Below are 22,289 nucleotides of genomic sequence, written 5' to 3' on the forward strand. Positions count from 1 at the left end.
GCTGGGTCACAGGTTGGATTTGACAATCTCAGAGGTCTTTTCCAATCTGATTCTGTCATCCCTTATTTCAGACAGACTTATTTTTCACCCGAGTGTTTGGAAATAACGCAGGGTTTATGCATCCTCAGTTTTGCCACAATTAATTTGTTGCCATCCTGTCTCGATCCCGGTACACTGAGGTGCCCTGCCTCTGTGTGACAGCCAGTTCCGAGCTGTGACAAGAGACAGCAGTTACCTGACTACGAAAGCACCGCACGTGGAGGGCTGAGGATTTAGTGCTTTAAGTGAAACCTGTGTGGACCAGGAACGGGGGAGGCGATTATGTCACCGGGCGCGCAGCTGAGCTGCTTCGCTCGGCTCCCCGGGGGCCAGCGCGCGTCTCCCGTCTGCTCCCCTCAGTCCCGCGGGGCTCCCCCAGCCCCGAGAGCTGCGCGGGCGGTGCAGACGGCGGTGGGAAGTGACCCCGCCGCGGTTACCGGCGGGGTAACGGGGCGCGTGGGGCCCGCCCGTGAGGGGCCGCGCGGCCCCTGTGGCGCGGGGCGGGGGACCCCGCAGAGGGGCGGTGTGTGCGCGTGTGTGACAGGCTGCGGCGCGCGCGCGCGCGCCCTCGCTCCCCCTCCCCTCCCGTCCCTCGCGCGAGCGCGAGCGCCGCCATGAATATGCAAATACGGTATAATTGCCAAGCCAATGGCGTGCGCGCTGGTCACATGGTGCTGGTGGAGGCTCAGGGAAGAGAAGTTGAGTCCGGGCGAGCTTCGGGCAGCGCCGCCAGAGCCGAGCGAGCGGCGGGCGAGCGCCCGCGCCTCCTCCGCAGGGAGCCCGCCGGCCGGGGCTCTGCCTGGACCATGCCGATCCTCCTCTTCCTCATAGACACGTCCGCCTCCATGAACCAGCGGGCGTACCTGGGCACCAGCTACCTGGACATCGCCAAGGGCGCCGTGGAGATCTTCATGAAGGTGAGTGTGCGGCGCCGCCCCGGGGGGAGCCGCCGCCCCGCTCGTTCCCCCTCCATTCCCCGCACCTTCGCCGCGCTCACGGCCGCTTCTCTCCGCTCTCTCCGCAGCTGCGGGCCCGCGACCCGGCCAGCCGCGGCGACAGGTTACATGCTGGTTACCTTCGACGAGCCCGCCCTACTGCATCAAGGTAATGACCCCCCCGGCCGCCCCGGTCCCGCCGCGGGGGCCGCCCTTGGCGCGGCGCGGCCCCGTCCGGCCCGGCGGCGGCAGCAGCAGCCTGTGAAGATGGCGGACATTTTGCTTTTGTATGGAGGAGAGAGGCTGAGGGCGCTGCTGAGATGGAGGAGGGGGGGGGAGGAGACGGCGGGCCGTGATTCACCGCCCCGGCGCAGCGAGGGGCGGCCGCGCTCCGCCCCCCGCGGGGCGGTGGCTCCGGCGGGGCCGCGCCGGATCCGGCCCGCTCGGCCCGACACCCCCCCGGGCGGGGGCGGTGGGTGCGGTGGGTACTGCCCGATCCCGAAGGGCAGCGCTGGGGCAGCGGCCCCCTCACGGCTGCGGGTCCCCGCCGGGCAGTGGGACGGAGCGCCCACGCCTGTTTTCCGCCTCTGCGAGGCAAGAAGAAGCCACGGTGCTGGGGTCCCGTGTCCCCTCCATTCCTCCTGCTGAGCACGGTGACCCGCACCGGCACTGTGTAAGGTGCTCGTAATCTCCACTCCGTGCAGGGCTGTGGTGAGCTGGACGTGGAGACAAAATCGTCAAGGTTGGAAGAGACCTTAGGACCATCCAGTCCAACCGTCAGCCCGGCCCTGCCACTGTAACCCCCAACCCACCAAACCACATCACCCAGCGCCAGACCCAGACGCCTCTTAAACACCTCCAGGGATGGTGACTCCACCACCTCCCTGGGCAGCCTATTACAATGCCTGACTGCCCGAACAGTGACAAAATTGTTTTTTCTAGTATCTAATCTGAATCTCCCCTGCCTCGGTTTGAGGTCATTTTGGCTAATCCTCTCGCTGCAGGCATAGTAGAACCCACCTCACTACAAACTCTTCTCGGGTAGTTGTAGAGAGCGATGAGGTCCCTCTGAGCTTTCTTGAGACCAAGCTCCTCTCATCCCTGTTTTCTCCTTCCTCCAGGTTGAGGCAGGTAGTGCCATGCAGTTCCTCGTGTCGGCTGTACCACGAGGTGGTGGCAAGAGTGGAAAAAAAAATCGCACTATGGGCCTTACACTGTAGGCTGCAACTTGCTGATAGAAATGTCTTACTTAAAATATCTAGATAAAGCATGTCACAGAAAGCATTGCTGTGGGAGTTTTAGAATCCTCCTGAATAGTCCTGGATTAGGACTGTGTTTGCCCTGACTAATACAGTAGTTATCCTAACTGTTGACCAGTAGAGCCATTCTGTGAAGGCCAAGGAGGTTCATGTAAAAATACACTGCTAGTCATCCCAGGGAAGAAAAGAAGACACTCTCTAGATCCCCCAGCTAGAACTGCTTGAGAAGTTGTAAAAATAAGTGCTCAGTGATGCTGTCTTATTCATATCTTTGATAATGAGGAAATGTAATTATCATGAGCTATGAATTTTGCATCCTTTCATGAGTAATAAATTTATACAGCTCTCTGAAGTGACAGAAGTGATAGAGTGAGTCAGTATTTATTGTTTGGTACTGCACCTTTCGTTTCCTCAGATGAAAGTGTGGAAGTAATTTCTGTGAGTTGAAACCATCCTTGAGTTACAGAAACCTACTGTCCAAAAACCGTCTGCCTGGAAGAGGTGTTTTTTAGACATAATCCACACACCCTTCTCCCCATCCATGTTTGTGGCTGGATTCAAACCCCAAATCTTTGCTATGCTAGTGTTAACTCTAGATTTCTTGAGTTTGGATTTTTTTGTCTCCTAGTTTTGTGTCAAGTATTTTACAAGTATATTTTAGGTTTGATGAATGAACCTTCTCCCTACAGTGATAGCAAACATACTGGTGATTTAATAAAAGAAGATGACTTTTCTGCTGGAGATCTGTGTGGTAATGCTACAGGTTATTACCACATCTATACTCAGATTTGCTGAAGAAAATCCTTGTGTTTAATGAGCATCTGTGTACATTCTAATGTGCTAATGAGCATCTGACTGTGTTCCCGATTTAAGTAAATAGTAATTGAAATAAATGGGACTGTGTGATACCCATCGTAGCATTCAGTCATGTTTGAGATACAGTAAATAGCCAAGGGAAAAAAGGTATTGTGGTTCTTGTAACTTGCTAATGTCACTTCTTAGAAATTTGTTTTTCTGCCTTTAGCTGGTTTTTGAATTACACCTGAAATAATTCTAAAATATTTTTTCAAAAATCAGTAGCTTTTGTAGGAACAGACTGCAGATCCAATAAATATCTCATTATAGTAATTACGATCACAACTCCAGTTCAAGTACTGCATGAAGACTTCATGGCATAAATGAGTGTTGTTGGGCTGTCACTGTGTCTGTTCCTCAAGCAGAGAAAGCCACACAGCAGCAACATGGCTCTTTCCCTCTTTGAAGACGTGTTCTCAAGACCTGTGCTGGTATTTATGATAGTCCCTCTGTTGTGTTTTCTAAAAACCATAGTTATGCCAGGAAAACTTCCTAGTCTGGGCCAAATTCTGTATGTCTTACAAAACATGCTTGTAAAAGACATAAAATTAAGTTTCTTTGCTCATGCTGCTGCAGTTAGGTACTTTATCTCCCTTGATTTAGAGAAGGTGAAAACAAACTTGGCAAGTGAATGTGTTTTACGAGTTTGTTTTCCAAGTATGCACAGCAGCGGCTGGTTTTGGTTAGTGGCTGCTTTATCCTCTTGTTTTCTTTATGATTACACTAATTAAATTATATAGTCTCACAGATAGTTTACTAGTGGAGCAATTGAAGGAAATAATCCGGAGGTGGAGTTGAGACCACCTGGGAGGCAGAGGTATTATGAGAACTTCAGCTTGGAGCAGGGGTGGCTGAGATGAGCTCCTTGGGTTGGTTTGTTTCACAATTTGTTTACCTGCAGCCTTAAAGTATTTTAAACCGACAGCACTGGTTCACTTTTGATGGACAAGTATATCTCAAGGAAATGTCATGCATATGATGGTATTGTGCTAAGTGGAAGGATTGTGCTATTGCACGAATTATTTGATAAAATCTCTGGAAGTAAGATGATGTTCTTGGAACTGTCTTTAGTACAAAGGATTTGAAATAATTTCCAAGACCTGTTGCTCCTGTTTAATTGACTGCTCATAGCTCTATGTTTGTGCCAGTTTTTAAAAATGGGATTATTTTTAGTCTCCCAAGTTTGCAGTGTGGCTCTGCAAAGAACTATGGTGGCATATGTCTGAAGAGGAGGCAGGGTGCTGTCCTGGGAAGGTGGGGACAGGGAGATGGGGATGGCAGGAATCTTAGTCCACTCTGACAGCAGATGCCTTTGGAATCTCGTCAGCTGTTTTGCTTCTGTTTGTTACATAATGTATAAGATGGTGATTTGTGACAGCAATTATGGTGCAGCCATTTACAACTCTTACTTTGATTCTAAAATACTCTACAGTAAGGGACAAATATTTAATATTTTAAAAGCATGTTATGAAATGTACTAACCTTGTAATTGTCAAGCAATGCGATCCTGTATAGGTCAGTGGAAAAATACCTGTAAGTTCCATTGAGTGTTGGGTCAAACTGTAATTTTTATGGACCAGAAGGGAAAAATTGTATGTTATTTCAGGAAGTAAGAATGTTTAGCCTAATGATTTTAGTGTGTTTTTTAGATTCAAATTGTAATAGGATACTGTCAAGTGAGTCTTGTCAGGTTGTTGGCATGTTAGCAGCATGGCAGTGAGCCAGTCCATTCTGGTATTTGGGTATCTGATTTTGGGTTTTTGGCACCATTGGGAACCTAATGATATCTATGGTAAAGGACCTTTGTAACAGGTGTCTATTACTATTGAAACACCAGTGCTTAAATTTAGGTAGTGAAGGAGTTTACTCTCCCATGTGTATCCAATTGGGCAAGAAAAATGGGTTCAAGAACAGCCTTTGCTGGCAGGGTATTTGATGTTCTTGGCCTCTGGGATAAGAGAAGTGCATTATCTGATTCAAGGAATATAGTACCTGATGTGTCCTAAGACTTAAATAGTGGATTAATATATTCATGGATTGCTGGAACTCAGAGCTTGCTCCATCCCAACCGTGGTGTGACCTGGTGTTGCAGTACCTCCAAGCCTTGTGTGCCAGCCCCACCCTTCTCATCCCTTCCTGCACAATGTGGCTGATCTGGAATGCCTGGGGAGGAGGGTGAGAACAGGCCAGACATGTTACTGACAGCTCTGCAGAGTCCTTCCCAGGCTCCCACCATCTGTGGTTCAGAGACCCATGGTGTGCATTGGTATGGCTGTAAAGGTCTTATCTGGCTTTTTCCAGGTATTTGCCCAGTTACTTTTTCTGAAGTCACATAAATTTCGTCATCCTCAGCTGTGTTTTTTTCCCCTCTGTCAAATATACATGCTTCTCTGAGACACCTAAGCATATGCCATGGTATAAATGGAGAGAATCTTAAGTGATTTTATTTTTTTTCCTGAAGTAATGGTGCCAGAGTAAAAGTATAGGGAGAAGGGAAGAGTGTTCTCACCTACCCTTTCCCCCCAAGCTTTTCCTGTTTTCTAGTGATGAGGTTTCAGTAAGATGTACCTAAATTTCTCTGAAAACGGAGCTCATGCCAAAATCTCAGCCTAAAAAGAGTTTTTGAAAAGAAAAGCAAGGTTTTAGCTCTTGATTTATTTTTTTCCATTCTAAATTTTTGTGAAACCTCACATCCTGCAGTTTGTGGTTTGCTTGTGGGTTTGGGCTGCAAATGGCTAGTTCAGGCCCAGACCAAAAACACAATGGTGGCCTTATGTGAAGTTATTGATTAACTGGACTACCCTGTTCCCTTGTGACTGATATCTGGCTGCTGGCGGTGATACGGTCTTTCCTCAGGGCTTGAGGAAATATTATTCATGATCAGGTCACAGAAATATGGCTTTTGTTTTATGTTCTTTGAGACTGTAGTATGACCTTCATAAATGATCTGGTCACAAATCAGAGGACTTAGAGAACTTATGTTCTGAAATACGTATTTTCCTCCTTCTGCTACGTGTTATGTTGAATTCAAGAGCCAGCTATGACTGCACTACAAAAATAGGTTCCCTGAATTTGAGTGGAGAAATATGTACATAGCTGTCTAAAAAGTAGCTCAAATTGCTTTATACAGCGTGTGAGAAACACTGCACTGAGATGTGCAAACTGGGACTGATGGATAGGATGCCTTCCAGTTCCGCTGCTGTTCCCCGCTAGCCTGAACATATGTTTCAGTGCTAAAGAGCTCCCTTGTGGAAGCAGCTCTTGGTGATGGACTCTGAGCAACCTCTTCTTTTTCCCTGAAATTCTGGTGTTGGATTGGGGTATCTTCAGAGGCTGGAATGGGAATTCGTAGAAGGCTTTTTTAACAATCTGTCAAAGAGTACTTACTGTATGTAAATAACCTGTTCATGTATGTTATTAAAATAGTGCTTCAAAACTGGGAGTTCATAAGGTCACACTCGAGGAGAGTGACTTTTGCTGTCTGTTATTTCAGTGGCACAGAGGCTTTTACCAGCATTTTTTAATTTTGCTTTGGCATTCTGTTGGTGTGGAACAGAGCCCATTACCACTGACTCTGCAGAGGCCAGTGGCAAATGGATAGGCTGTGCTGCAGAAGAGAGATGGGAGATCTGTTTGCCTGTTTCTGGAAGAAATTAGATCAGAGCTCCTGACCCTGAGCTGCAAGGAGAGAGAGAAACCCAAGTGTGAAACCTGTTGGGTTTGAGGCACAGATCTGCAGGAATGCTGCCCGATGTGGTAGGAAATGCATTCGTATGTTTTTTAATTTTTGTGAGGGAAGAAGAGCAGAGGAATACTAAGTAAACTAGACCATAACAAATCCACAGAATAAGCTTAAGTTGCTTAAGCTTTTACAAGAACCTCGAGACACTGAAAACATCATTTTAATATGTGAAAGTTCTGACTTCTGGCAAACTCAAGTCTTGGTGGTCTGACCTGCTTGGTGATGTGAGCAGCTGGAAATACTGTTGGAGCTTTACAAGCTGGTAGCAAGTTCTGAAGGCAAAATTGTTGGTGCAAGGCAGATAGCAGCTGCAGGGGCAGGATAGAAGCTGGTATCAGAGGGATGCAAAGGGGAAAGAAAGCTGAGGTCAGTGGGAGAGGCCTATCTTTCTCTCCAGATATGCTGTAAATAATGTACAAACTTAGTGAATCTACTAGCCAGGCATTGGAAGGAGGTCAAGAAGTGCAGAATATAGTACTGAGGCAGCATAGACAGCGTCTGTTCTTGATAACTAATTCAGGAGACTATATTCTGTGTTTATTTAGCAGAGAAAACCATTCCTATTTTACCACCAAACACATATTAGGTCAGCAGTATTTTTATTTCTGAGCACCAGCATCTTCCATTGCCTGTGCAGTCTGTGCACACCTCAACTGCAGTATTCCACAGTGCTTGGTTAGGGTTTTGTCATGGAATTTGTGTATTTTCTGAAGGCTGTCTTTAAGCAGAAATGACTGGTAGATTAAAGCCAACAATTGCTCTTCCTCTGCTAAACACAGTGAATTTAAGAAAAGAAACAGAAGTCAGTTGTTTAAGGAGCACTCATGCAAATCCTAGTTGTCTAGTTCTTTTTGAAGACAAAACAAAATCCACTTAATACTATTTGAGAATAACCACACAGCAATTTTTACATGTTCCTTTTAATTTAACTGCTTTATCACTTTAGTCTTTGACTGAAGGATGTGTGCTCTCTGCAAAAAAGCCAAACAAAACTTCAATGCATGTCTCTCAGAATCTAAAAGCATCTAAAAATGTGTTTTACTAAAATCTTAAGAATTCTCAGCTGGCATCCCTTCAGCAAGCAGTGTATCTCCTTTTAGCTTATAAAGATACTTAATTGGTTCCAATAGAGTGTATCCTTTAAAAAGCATATTCCCTTTCTTGAGAACACATTGGGTAGTGTAAAGCATATTAAATTGCTTTTAAACACACATAAGCATGCCACTCTTACTTCTTCTTGTCCTGCTTGTGAGTTGTAGTGAGCAGCCTTTTGCAGGAACTGGTGTGACAGGACAGAGCATTATACTGAGGAATTTCGTGCATAGTAATGTACCTTTTGCTTTTAAAAAAACAAAGCAATAATACTCAGAGTGACTCATTCTTCTAAAAGAAACAGTTTTGTGCGTTCAGAAATTGATGTCTCTTGTAAAAAATGGAGTTCATGCAAGAACTTGAAGGTGGTGATTAAGTTTTTGAAAGGAATTGATTTAAATGGAAGGACATTTCAGAAATTAACAACTACTTCATAGATAGGATGGACTGAACTCTGCTTAGCTGTCATTTTTATCATTATAAGTTTGAAGTTAGCTAAGTACTTGAACTTGTGCTTTCACCTGCTGCCTGTCTTCATTGAAAGGAGAGTCCATGTTGCAAGGTTAAATCTTAATGAAACTATTTTAACTGGTCCTGTTTCTACAGGAATCTGCCAACTCAGAGCTTGCTTTTTCATCTGAAATGGGTTGCTGTTTTGTTCTGTACAGCTGATGAGATGCCAGAGGCCTTGAAGGAAACCAGCATCTGTTGTTCATTGCCACTATAGCAATGTATATTTTCAACTTTTTATTTGGTTCTTTATTTGGGCTTGGACACATTCAAAGATGTAAGCCCTTAAGACTACAGGATAAACTAGACAAAAGTAGATATGTTTGCATTAAGAGGCTTAACTCATCCTCAGTGCAAAGGTCACTTTTATTTTAAAAATAGCAGCTTAAAATGTGGAATCAAACAGTTGAGTTGGATCTCTCTAGTTGTATTTTTGTAGTGAGATGTTCTGTAAGGAGGAAGGTGCTTTGTGCAGTTGGTGGTTCCTGCCATGTGGAATCTTAAGAATCTGCCTCTTTCCCTTTGGTGCAGTTATTACTCAAATTTCACAGGTGGGGTTTTTTGATTTTTGTTGGTATTTATGGAAGAAGGCATAGGCCTTGTAACCTGACATGCACAAAGTACTTCTGTGATATCTTCAGAATGGGCATTTATTCTTTTTAAGCTTCATGAGAACTATTATAGTGTTATATGCTGAGTGTCTCACACTGTAACAGTGGAAAAAAGTAATTAAGGTTGCAGACACTTCTACGCTGTTCACCCTGCCATATTCTTCAAAACAGCTTGTCAGAAAGAGCTGTGACTTACAGCAGTGGTGCAGGAGTGCTGTTCTGAGCTTATTGTGCTCTAGAAAAGGCAAAACTTAGTACTGTCTCCTGCAGTGTTCTCGTACTTCAGGCTGTTGGAACCAAATGGGAAAAGGCACGTTCTGTACTGTGTGACTCGTGTTCTGGAGATGAGGGATTTTGGAGGAGGAGCAGTGAGACTCCAAGGGCCCTGTGAGAAGGTTCTGGATGGCTCCAGTCTTCAGTGATTTTCTTCTTCACTGTCTCTGTATCCTTGATTTTATTTAATAACAAAGGCTAAAAAAAAAAATTAATGGAAAGGGCAGTTGCTGCTGTTCTGAATTTTAAATGGAGATTGTTATTTAAGTAATGAACTCCTGTAGGTTGAGTCTTGGAATTTTTTCTTCTTTTTTAAACTTTATTCTCACAGTGTACCACTTAATAATGTAACTTTTGTGCTTTTGCCCCCCTCAAAAGTGGAGCAGATAGTAATTTAAAGGAATTTTTTTCCTTTGCATTTTTCTGGCCAATTTTAGAATAATTAGAAAACACCCATGTAGCAATCAATTTCAGCTGTGAGCAGCATGTTCTAGGGTTGAGGTTTAGGAAGATGCAGAGAAAAAAGTACATTTTTGTAATGATACTCTGTTATTGTGCAGATCAGAATCTGTGGTTGCCCGTAGGCTTGTACTGATGTGTGTATTCACTCTGCAAAGTATTGGAAAGACAAAATTTGTCTTGATGTAAGATCTGGTATTGACAAGGATCTGTGAAACTTGAACTACTTATTGTCAAACAAGTAAACAAGAGCCTTGTTTTATTTTTAAATAGCTGCTCCTATGATTATTATTGTTGTTACTATAAATTTCTAGCTCACAATCTCACAGTGTACCCAGTTATTATGATTCTTTCCTTGTGTTTCCACGCAAATTTCAGGATAAGCAGCTCTAGATTTATTAAATGGTATTGTAGGCTACAAAATCAACAGTTCAGAACTCCTTAATTTTGCTTTTTAAAGATGAAGGTGATTGTTGATTAGGCTGTGTTTTCAGAGATGCTTTAAAAATCTTAGATGTGTAAAATACTATTTAAAAAATGTAAAAATCTTGATAAGATGGATGTTGTTGAACAATTAATTGGACAGAAAACAAAGATCTACAGTGTGGTTAAGCTGATGTTGCCATGCTCTGCTTCTAAGTGAGAATAATGCATTAGCACTGGTCTTCATAGCGTGTTAGCAGCACAGCCAGTGAGTTCTGATTGAGAAAAAAAAAGTTAAACTCTGCTTTGTGGGAGAATGTGCATCTGTTGAGGCAGAACACTCGGTGCCTTTAGCTGCTGCCAGGCCTCCTGATGGTGCTCCCGGGCTGGAACGCGGTGGGACCCGTGGGATGGACTGGGATCCATGTGCCCTGGAGCTCGGGCTGCAGGCTTGGGCCAACCAGGCCTGGCTTGGGGGAGCCTCCTCTGATGCAAAGAGCAGAAGCTCAGGTAGTTATTTTTGAGCCAGGTGACTCTAGCATTAAAAAAACCCATCCTTGCCATCCTCTAAGATAAAAATCTGACCATTATAATGCTCCTAATGCCACCAATGTATTTTTTCCTGTATCAGAATGAAAGTAAAGTTGACATTATTTGTTAGGCTGGCTAGTTGAGGTTTCTCAGTTTGTGATCCCTATGAATTTAGTCGTGATCTAAAGCCTTTTTTTTTTTCCCTCAGTGGTGTGTTGGACAGCATTTCAGACATGAATTGAGGACATCTATTGATTAGATTACCCCTCCTAAATTTAACTTCTTGAGTAAGCTTTGGTGTGGTGCACTAGTTCTGTGGTGGGCTTTTGGAAGGAAGAGGGCGGAATGTGACAGTTTTCAAAATGAACATGAATCCTAATTGTGTTGTTTCAGCTCTGGGCTGTAAAGGTAGAGTGGCATCAGTAATGCTCTTCCACCTGATTCCCAAAAATGGGCCATGAAGCATCCCTTGTGCTGGTAGCACACACACTGTAACCTCTCAGCTGTTGCCTTTATTCCTTGCGACTTTTCCAGCCCTGCTGGCTGTAGGAAGGGACCAGGAGAAGGACAGAGCCGGGGCTGACTGGCATTGAATGCATGTTGGACAGTCTGGAAGGCACTGTGAGTAGATGGAAATTTTTGGTTGAAACCTCCCCATTTCAGCAGTCACCCTGTCGACAGTGTTTGGAGAAGATGCACCTATAATGGTATTTCTGCAATGAGTGCTATGCTGCTGAGCAGGACCACGGAGCCTCTTGTTTTGCTTACTGTGCTAGGGCTGCAAACTATGATTATTTCTGTGTTCCCTCTCCATTAAGCTGTTGTGTGAAATGTAGCTTGGTCTGGTTCAGCTCTGAATTGAAACATCCTGGCTTGTTGAGTGTTTCTCAGAAATAGGTGCTTTTTAAACTGGATTTATAGTCTTTTATTTAAATAAATAAATAAATAGTGTCTTTTATTTAAATAAGAATACTTCTTGGAACAGGGTGATACTGTGATCTCTTTGGTATTTATACTTTCCTTTCTTCATGTGTTTCCTTTCATTGTTGTGCAGGAAAAAGTGCAGTGAGAGTAGCTGTCAAAACACATGAAATACTGTTGACCAAAAAGCTAAATCCAGGGATGGATTAAAGCAGGAGCAACCGGTAATAAATAAAAAGATAATGTAGGCTTTTTTCTTTTTGCTTGGCATTGATTATCATCACTTGGTTCCAAGCACAGTTTCCAGCTTTGAATTGTTCATACAGCATCTGCATTTGACATTCCTACAGGAGAAAGTACTACTTCTCTTAACAGAGGGCTCCAGTACTCATTTTGTAACTGGAGCTTAAGATCCTCTGTGCTAGTGTTTTGCATGGGTACTGTACTTAAAGATTAATTTGAGTTGTTCTTACTTGAAGGAAAAGCATTTCTATATCTTGTTTGATGTTGAAGTCCTCTTGAAAGGACAGTGAACCACATGGTATGGTTTGACTCAGCTTGTTTCTTAAGGTGTGTGGGGTTTCTTTTAAGGTCTCCTGGAGAAATAGTTTTTTTCTATACAAGATGAAACCTTTTCCTGTGTAGCTGATTGTCTGTAACAACAACTGGCACTTACATATAGTGTTAAAATGCAGTTTTGATATTGCTCACATTCACCAGTATGTACTTTAGAAAACAAGCAAGTTTGATCTGTCTTTATAAGCGATTTAGTTTGATTGGAGCAGCTACAGGAGAGTTCAGGTTAGAAATGTGCAGTTGAAGGGGATCCCCTGGGCACTTCAGTTCACACACTGCAGCCCTGCCTTGGAGTGCAGGAACTGGGTTGCTTTCAGGTGCAATGAAACTGGAAGATGCTCCCCAGGCACTGAGAGATGAGTGTACAGGACTGTGCTGGAGTTGGCTGTGACCTCCTGAGGGGCATCTGCCCTGTTGGTGTGCACTGCCTGCAGGCCTGAAGGTTCCTGATCCCTCCTTCTGTGCACTAAAGCTGTTCCAGTTGTGGATGGAAAAATAGCGTGGGTGAGGGAAGGAGGGATTCTGAGTTTGTTATCACGGTACATAGTCTGTCCCAGAGAAGAGGGAAGAATTGTGGTGCCTGGAACTGTGGAGATGGAGGGCACACAAAGTGACAACTTGCTGATAAAAATCTGGTGTCAGAGTGTATCAGCTGTGTGGGGTTAAAGGAATCATCTACTCCAGCATCTTCTTTTTTTTTTAAGCCGTGTTTTTTGTAAAAATGTATTAAAGGAGTTTATACTTCTCTATTCTCTTGGAAACACTTTAGGTATATTAAACTTCTATTTGACTGGAACTTAATTACATGTTTTTAAAAAATAAATTTTCAAAAAGTGCCCTCGGGATTTAAAGAAGCACTTGACCAATAGGTTTCAGCTTGAGTGTCCTACAAAGCCAGCAGAAATAACTTGACAGGAAGAAACACTTACCTTACTATTCACAGTGCTTTATTCTCAAAACACTGACCTGATGCTCACCAGCTCTAATGTAAGGAGGACCAAGTGATGCTTTTGTAGACTCTTCACTGTACTCGACTGCTCTGTGGGCTTCTTGAGGAAGTAGTTCAAACCTGTGAATTGACTGTCTGTTAAAATACTCACGAGATGAGAACTGAGAGGGTGGGGTTTTGTTAGGCAGGTCTCATTAAACAGCAGTGTATACCTGCTTGAGCAACCAGGGCTTGTTTCTATTGTGCCTGCAGTGGGGTCATGCCTAAGTTTTACCCTGAATCTGTGTTCCTGATCTGCTTTGCAAAACTAGACTTCCATGTGAAAAGCTGAAGATGGGGTTCCCTGGCTTGGTCACCAAGCCCTAGAATTTTGCTTTCTTACAGCAAATACTAGGGGTAGAAGTTGTTGGTGTTTCAAAACCTTATCTAAGGCAAGGGGAGACTGGAAGGGTGGGGAATCATGGCTAGGCTTTGCGAACAAAGATTTAGGAAGGCTCTAAGAAGGGTGGGGAATAAAAAAAAAACCAAACAAAAAACTAATATAAATGATTGACTGTGTGCTGGAGGGCTGAACACAGTGATAGCAGTTGCACACAGCTGTCTTGGTCCCATCAATCCTTCTCTTCCTACAAGCTTTGCATCAGACCAGTAAGATCTGCTGCTGTACCTGCACCAGCACTGGTCCTCCAAGCCCAGAACAGTACAGCTCAGATCCAGGCTGGCTCACTGTGTTCAGCACTGCCCCAGTGATGAGCTGATTGCAGGCCTCTGTGCCAGTATCATTCTGTGCTGGAGTTATGCTGATCTCATAGCTGAGAGGTGGGTGCTGTGATGCTCTGCTGTGCCAAGAACAGAAAAGAATTGGTCTTGTGAGGTTCTTTGCTAAGGGCTGTTTGATGTTGTGCTGTGACAGGACTGGTATGTTGCATAAAAGTAACTAGAGAGCATAGGTGCTGAAATGAGAGTAGGTTCTCCTGCAGCCAAAGGTACAGACAGAACCTGAGAGCTGCTTTGCCTCAAAAATGGCATTCATAAGGATTTGGAGGAGAGTCAATGTCTGTAAGTGTCTCTTAAAGCTGTTCCTTCTGTGCCATTTGCAGAGACAAATATTTGTGAGGATGAAATTAGTGGGTGATAGGTAGGGGTTGTGTGATGCTGAATTATTTTAGGAATTTTTAAATGTTATATAAAGATGTCTGTGGTGTTTTATAGTGTAGTCAATGCCTTTCTTCTCCTGTGTGCTATTCCTAGCTAGTAAATCTCTGAACATCAAATAAAACGAGGAGGTAGTGTGGGCATTGGCTGTTCTGTACTGACAAGCAGCCTTATCCTGCCCTTCATGGGGCAGGGGGACACATGGTACCAGGACCTCTGCTCTTCTCCCTCTTTGCTAAGATTTGTTGTAGGAAAACTGGGGTGACCAACATAGTCTATGTTTGCTAGACTTCCTATTCCAAAGTTGCTGAGGCAGGGAAGCTCTAGGCTGCATAGGAGGTTATTCCCTATTGCAGATCCCACTGAGCAATGCTAGGGCTGTGTTCAGGAGATCTGAAGACACTTTGACATTTGAGAAGCAGCCCCTTGCATTGTAGGGAATCCAGAAGAATAATTCAGTACCCTACAAAAGAAATGCCTGCTCGGCTGTGGCACCGACATGAGCAGGTTTGAGTTATGTTCACAGTCAACAGTGAACAGAAAGGTAACTTAAAAATGAAGCATTGTGATGATTTGGAAGACAAAGTGCTCTCCTGGTTTCACTGTCTTCCCACAGCACTTCAAAATTCCGTAGCAGGAGTGGTTTCAGATTTCAACAGCTGGATTTTTTTTCTTACCTTATTTTTTTCAAATGGAGGTCACTGACAAGCCAGGATGCCACAGGCATCCTGAACTAGTCTGCTTTCCTAAGATGAGTGCATTTAATAATAGCTTGAATTATTGAGAAACTTAAATACTTTTAACAAGTGGTAATATCTGAGATCCAGTTCTTCTTTCTAGGGAAACATCAGCAGAACTCTAAAAATCTGTATGTTTAAATAAACATTGTGTACTTACTGTAACACAGGCTGTTGTGATTGCCCTGCAAGATTGTAAATTGTCTTCTTGCTTGGAGGATTATTTTTAGTAACATTGCAGTTTTTGAATCAGATCTGAAAGCAATCCAGTGAGCAATAAACTATACAGGTCTGTCTTTTGGCATTGGCTGTAGAAGCACTAAAGATGAAGACTTGCAGCCTCAAAAGCACTAGCTCCCTGGACTTCATGGAGCTGATTAGGAGGGACTTCTTTGGACCTGGAATTCTTGTGCTCTAATGCCCAGCCTTTGGCTCTGCCCCTGTAGGCTGACCAGACTGTGCCAAGAAATAGTTGGAAGGAATAAAAGAAAAAATAAAAACCCAACACCAATCAAAACCAGAACAAACCAACAATGAATCAACCAAAAAAAAAACTACAGTAAAACCAGTAAACATGACAGTTAAGCCAGTGTAGCTGAGATTACAAGACCTGTGTGTTACACATATTCAGAACTTGATAATGTTTTATTTTTACTCTGATACTGCTCCTTTTTATGTGATAAAGGTGCGGTGGTGATTTGGGGTTTTTTTCCCCACTACAGCATTTTCTAAGATTCTCCTTCCTGCCTCTTGCAACTAAAATCTTCTATTTCTTCTAAGTCTTGAATGTCTTTTTATGATACTGATTCTGAATGAGATTTTCTTTTGCTGCTCAACTCTGTTCCTTTTGATGTTCAGTTAGTCCTTGCTCTGGTTGGTCTAAATAAGACCTCCTTTTCTTCACTAGATTTTTCACCTTGGTGTTTGAATTCCTGTTAATCTGGGCCTATCTACTACCGAAATAAGCTGTTTTGACCTTGCCTGATTCTTGAGGCAGCTGAAATACTTCCAATAGCTGTATGATGAAATAGAGCAGGACACGGATTTGTGTGAAAACTAAGTCATCAGAAAAAAATGTTACTTTTTAAGTATGTTATTTTTTTTCAGTATGATTTTCTTGCAAAGGCCAAAGCCAGAAGCTGGAAGGTGGTGTGCTGCTTCCAGATCTTTGGGTGGTTTGTAGGATGGCGTCCAGAGCTTGCAGTTGTCAACCCAGAAAGCCAAATGACACTGCATTTTTGCCTGTTCTTGGCATAAGCAAAGAGGGCGAGATTTCTGCTTTTAGTACTTCTTTTTTAACTCAGCTGTCTTTGAAACTCTTTTAGTATGTGTTTAGAAGATAAAATTATTTGTTCATATAAATCATCAGAGGAGAAGTTAGAAACATACTGGTGAGGCAGAGACTGCTCAGATTGCTGCTAATAAATTCTGGGCATAAAAGTGACTTAAGTAGGAATGTAATATTGAAGATTAAGAGAAACCACTCTCTATGTTAGAATTGGTTCATAAACAACTAAAATAACTAATGCTTAGTTCTGACTTCTTGATTACTGACCTGTAGAGGATACATAGTTTTGTAGAATATATTTGTGTTTGGTCCTTTAAGGTCGTGAGGTTTTGGTTGGTGGGGTTTTTTTTGTTTTTGTTTTTGGTGGTTTTTTTGGTCATTAGTGTTTCTGCTGGGAAATGGAAGCAATGCTACATAAGAGCAGTGCTTTTTTTTTCTGACAGCATTAGTGGCAGTATTTTGAATTTAGGAAGGATTATTATTTAATCACTTTAAAGTGCTTTGTTGAACTCATTATGCATATGCTCTGGGTTAGGTACTTGACTGTTTTGCAGAATGATCCTTCTGTGTATATGGAGAGGAGAATGCACAGAGTTCTTTGGGGCTTGAGTTTCTGTCCATGAAATACATGATTCTTTATATATGTGGTCTTGAGTCTTTCTGGAAAAAAAAAACAAACAACAACATTTTACAGAAGTAGAATTTCTTGCCATGGATGTTGGTGTTTTTGATTCAAGAATCTTGTTTTGAGGATAAGGTAGAAAATGCAGTGCATTAACTAGTCAGACATTTATTTAAAGCTGGGTATGGAATTAGGAAATCTTGCGTTTGCTGCCCTTGTTCCCTTAATGAGAAGTTCTTCAGTTTTACTCTGCTTATTTCAAAGGTGCAGCTCTCATTGGCTTTATCTTTAAAGATCCTGTGAGAGCTGTAAGATGAAAAATAGTTTTCTTGGACAGCAAACCAGTGATGATCAGCTGCTCCTTGTGCCTTCAGCTTCTCTGGTTGTGCCTGGGGAAATGGTACATATTTTATTTTGCAGGCAGTTGACCACACTGCAGTGAGATCAAACACAGTAGGAGCTGGAAGCTGAGCAAACATTTTCACAACGGGGAAACAGCAGAATCTCCAAATATCAGCGAAGACTCTTACTGTTTATTTTACAAAGAATACTCTTAAATTCGTTAGAGTTCAAATCAAGACTTGCAGTCTGGGAATAGTGTTTCCTTTGTAAATGTTTTGTTCCCCCATGTGCTTTTGCAACAATGTAACTCAAATGGTCTTTGCTGGAAAACACTACTTGAGCTCCAGCCTGGCTGTTCCCAAAAGCTGGACTCGCTGATGGCTGTTTTTAACAAGCAAAAGGGAGCAGTCTCACCTACATCTACGAGTCCATAGAATTAATGCAAAAATATTTTGGTAATTGTTCACTTAAATTGTTTTAAGGCAAGTGTTTTTAGGATGACACAAATCATCTTGTTGAGGTTTGGTGCAATTTTACCCTGAGAAAGGGTCGTTAACTAACTTACTTTTATTCCAAAACAGTGACCCTGTGTTTGCACTTTATTCTTGCCTTGGGCTGAGAGCAGATGTGGGAAGTTGCTGATGAGATGATGTATTTTGTTAAGTCCTGGTTGTGTGTGAGTGTTGCTGGTGTTTTATTGACAAATATCCATCTGATAAAACAATGCTGTTCCTTTGAGCTTTCAGGGCCCTTTAACCATAAAGCTGGACCAGTCCTGCTGAAAGTTAGTTCTTTCCTTTGCCCCACTGGGGAGTTTTCTCTCTGTCTCCCTTACATTAATCTAAAGCTTGAAGAACTGGTTAAGGAGCTAAACTTGACCAAGAAAAGTTTGTTGTTGTATCTCCTTAGGATAACTCCTCATTCTGAAAAGAAACCCACCCAGCTTAGGCTGGTCAACTTAGCAGAGATAATGATTGTCTCATGTCTTTCTTTTCTACTTCCTTCTACTGTTTTAGAGCTCCAACATGTGTATTCTGTGACCACCTACACAGCCCACAGTGTTTACTAAAGGTTGGCAGTGGAATATGGCTGCTTAAAAAAGTAAAGGAAAACCCTGTCCTCTCAGGTTCTTGCACAGCTTGGCACAGTCAGCAGGTGGCTGCGGAGCCCAGTGCACAGGGGAGGAGAACACACTTCACCTGCAGGATGTGTTGCTCAGAGGTTATCCCAGCAAAAGTCAGGCTGTCTGAAATGATCCTCTCCATGCCTGCGTAGCTAGGATTCCTGATGGAGCACGGGAATGTCTCCGGTGCCAGATGATAGTGAGCCTGGGTAAATAACTGCTTGCTTACTCCAGGAATGGTTTGGAGAGTACAGTGTAATAGCAAGGCTGGTAGTTGTGTGACTATCTGGGACTTATAAGCTTTGCTTGTTTTAGGTGAGGCACCTTAAATCCTGCACCAATTCCCTGTGAGCTGGTCTTTTCTAAAATAGCTTCCCAACTCTGCAGCAAACCTCCTTTTAAGGGGAGGGTATGTGAATCACACCTGATGCTGATGTGTGTTGGCCCTGCTTACCAGAGGGTCCAGAGTGCTTGCTTGGACTGATCCACCCACTTGCTGTTCCTTTGATCTGTAGGCTCAGTCAGCAATAACTTTAGGACCTCCAAAATTTCAAGCTGTTACACTGAGACAATTTAAACAGTGATTCAGTTCTGTCTTACGTGGGGTTTTTGCAGCCACTCCTTTTCTCAATTTATGGAAGAAAGGATGAAAGGGGGTTGGGTATATGCCCGAAGAAGCAGTGATATTATTCCTCTTGTACCTTTTGTTTAACCATTGTTACTTTGGCAGCTGTGTTTCTGATTTCCAAATTTGACAGTTTCTTCTAATAAAATATTCACATGCTAAATCCAAATACTTCTTTTCCTGAATCACCTGTACAGCAGTTTTCATGGTAAGAGATGGCTATTAGAAAATTTCTTCCAGTGCTTGGCAGTGTGTGTGTTTTGTGAGTCTCCCATTGTAGTTGTAACTGTGTTTCACATCAGGTTGTGCATACATGGATTAGGTGTGTGTAGCCTGTAAATGACGCAGTGCATCTGTTAATCAGGAATCTAATCTAATTTTTGGTGGGAAGAGAGAGAAACGGCAAGTTGCAGTTGATTGCAGTTTGTTGCTAGAATAACTAATAAGTTTCTTTGTTTTCTGTAATAGGCTGGATGGAAGGAAAACCATGCAACGTTTATGAATGAATTGAAAAACCTTCAGGCTTCAGGACTAACAACCCTTGGTCAGGCACTCAGGTCCTCGTTTGACTTGTTAAATCTCAATAGATTAGTGTCTGGAATAGACAATTATGGACAGGTAACAAATCTGTTTAAAGTCTTCTGTCTTCTGTTTTTCTGTGTTTTTTTTAAATTATAGTGGGGGGAAGGATTTTGGTGGTTCAGGTTTGGTTTTGCATTTTACTTTTTTTAAAATGTTGGATAGTTGTGTGTTAAAACTTCAACTGGGAACTTTTTTTCTTTTTTTATGGCTACTGAAAACACCCTGGAAAATACTTTCTTTTTGAAGAACAAAGAAGCAGAGTATAAATGCCCCAACTGTAGATACACAAGAGTAGCACATCTTGCACAGTTCCATGTGGCTCAACACCTATTAAAAGAAATTACAGGGTTATTTTGAAAGATTGCTTATCTCACTGTTTATTTTGTAGTGACAAAAATACTGAGTGTTAATGTTACTCTTTGCATTCCTGTGCTTTTGTCTTTAGGGAAGGAATCCATTCTTTTTGGAGCCATCTATTTTGATTACCATCACAGACGGAAACAAACTGACAAATACAGCTGGAGTTCAAGAGGAGGTAAACTTGAACTAAGTTCTTTCAAGTTATGATCTTGCAAGTTGGTGCTAGGCTGAGATGAATATTGTTTTTTTCCTGCTAACAGTACTCTGCATCATTGACCTGTTTTATAGAGAACAGAAACTGTTCTGTTGCTGCCCAGCCCCTAAATTCATAGTCCCATAGGGGTTTTGAGACTAGAACGTCAGATAAATTAGGGATATCGGAGAGAAATGGGGTGTTTTACAGAGAAATGAATGAATTTGGGTGTAATGTTTTAGATGGTTTGTCAAATACTGGAAAATATTCTTCAATCTTTTTTTTTTTACCAGCTTCATCTTCCGTTGAATTCTCCTTTACCTGGAAGTGAATTAACCAAAGAACCATTCCGTTGGGATCAAAGGCTGTTTGCTCTGGTGCTGCGTTTGCCAGGAGCTGCATCTGCTGAACCAGAGCAGCTTGGGAGTGTGCCTACTGATGAATCTGCTATCACACAGATGTGTGAAGTTACAGGAGGTAACTGCATGCTCTTTTGCTTTGGTTCCCATTTGGCATTTGCCTTGGAATATTTATTTTCCTTTAATTCAGCTTCACCTCTTCCTGTTTTTCCATTTGATTTACTCAGTGCCCATATGAATCTGTGTGGTGCTTTCTTGGTTTCCAGTAACACAGGAGAACTTTAAAGCAATATTCCTATTTCAGATCTAGATGTGAAAACATTTTCTTAATGCAGTAGCAGGGATAGGAAAATCTCTTAGATTGTCCTTCCAGAGGATGTCTTTGCTGCATCATGAGATTTTGATTTTTTTCTTATTTAAGTGTCAAATTGAGTGGGATGGGTATTAATGAGATGTTAATTCTGCTGCAGGGCTAGTAAGCTAAATTTAATCCTAAAAGAATTATATCTGGAGTCTGTTGCTTGATATGTTGATCAGAATTTATTTTTTTTTACTTGGTGCTTGAAAAAGATTATGTGTGGGAGAGGGAGGTTTGGGTATGCATAGAAGCTGGTAAGGTTAGGGTAGAGTAAAGCAGATTGATTGCATAGACTTGGTGAAATCAGGCTGTCTTAAGGGCTTTGTAAAGTTGGCCTTGGTCCAGCCTGATATGGCCCTAGGGGCCTCTTTTAGTAACGAGTTAAATCTCAGCAGGTTGTGGGTTTTTGGTATTTTTTTTTTTAGTTGTATTACATTTTAGAAGTATTTTGCCTTTTACATAAGCTTGTACAGTTTGTTGCTATTATTTTGGAATAAATTGCAAGCCTTGGCACTGTGACTTAGGTAAGAACATCTTCCTAAACTGAGATTACTTAAAACCTGCTTATATATTTCCCCATGTAATTTCTCTCTTGCAGGTCGTTCGTACTGTGTTCGGACACAAAGAATGTTGAATCAATGTTTAGAATCTTTAGTTCAAAAAGTCCAAAGTGGAGTTGTTATTAACTTTGAAAAGTCAGGACCAGATCCAGCTCCTATTGGAGAAGGTACACTGACTGTGTTTTTTTCCTGTAATGTTTCAGAAGAAATGCTTTGTTTGTATGTAAATGCCCTTTAGTGTCTTTGGTGTCCTTCCCGCCAGCTTTTCCCTGTAGTGAACAGGATGCATCAGATGCCTGATACTCTGTAAAAAAAGAGGTTAAGGTATAAAGCTTTTATGCTTCAGTGAGAGTGCTCTGGTATCTCTTTAAGTAGCCCGGATCATAATGGATGTTCTGATTACAGCTTTTGGGTAGTTTTCTGTTTATTTATGTTTAATTTTGTTTTAGTTAAACTTTTACAAGTGTTAGTTTGATCTTTGGCAAGTTAAATGGTGCCATATGTCTGCACATGTTTTTATGGATCATCTGTCCGCTGGCTGGCTCTCCTGCCACCTTTTTTGGGGGTCTAAGGAAAGTGAGTGTTTGCAGGAAGTGGTTAAGTTTGAATTACAGTGTTGTCAAAACTGTATTTAAAATAATTAAATCTAGCACTAGTGTATTTAAACACTTAAACATCTCTAAAGCAATCTTAATGCTCAGTTTTCTCTACATTTTCATTCTGCTAATTGATCACAGCACAGTAACTTGAATGTTCTTAACTGTAAGTGAAAAACTGTGTGCAAAGAACAAGGAATTATTTTGCTACTGG

General features: G+C 42.3%; 1 protein-coding gene across 1 annotated transcript in view; it reads left to right on the forward strand.

Annotated features, from left to right (window-relative positions):
- Positions 1-761: 761 nt before the first annotated feature.
- The window catches only part of LOC103763898 (integrator complex subunit 6-like), a 40,608-nt gene continuing 19,080 nt past the window's right edge, over positions 762-22,289 (forward strand). Inside the window, 8 exon segments of the mRNA XM_018070726.2 lie at positions 762-956; positions 1,064-1,099; positions 1,101-1,124; positions 1,126-1,143; positions 19,536-19,685; positions 20,095-20,184; positions 20,496-20,679; positions 21,518-21,646. Coding sequence (XP_017926215.2) covers positions 846-956; positions 1,064-1,099; positions 1,101-1,124; positions 1,126-1,143; positions 19,536-19,685; positions 20,095-20,184; positions 20,496-20,679; positions 21,518-21,646 — 742 coding nt within the window. The 5' untranslated portion in view covers positions 762-845.

This window comes from Manacus vitellinus, unplaced genomic scaffold (assembly GCF_001715985.3).
Source record: "Manacus vitellinus isolate BGI_N305 unplaced genomic scaffold, ASM171598v3 scaffold_19_pilon, whole genome shotgun sequence".
Taxonomy (NCBI): domain Eukaryota; kingdom Metazoa; phylum Chordata; class Aves; order Passeriformes; family Pipridae; genus Manacus; species Manacus vitellinus.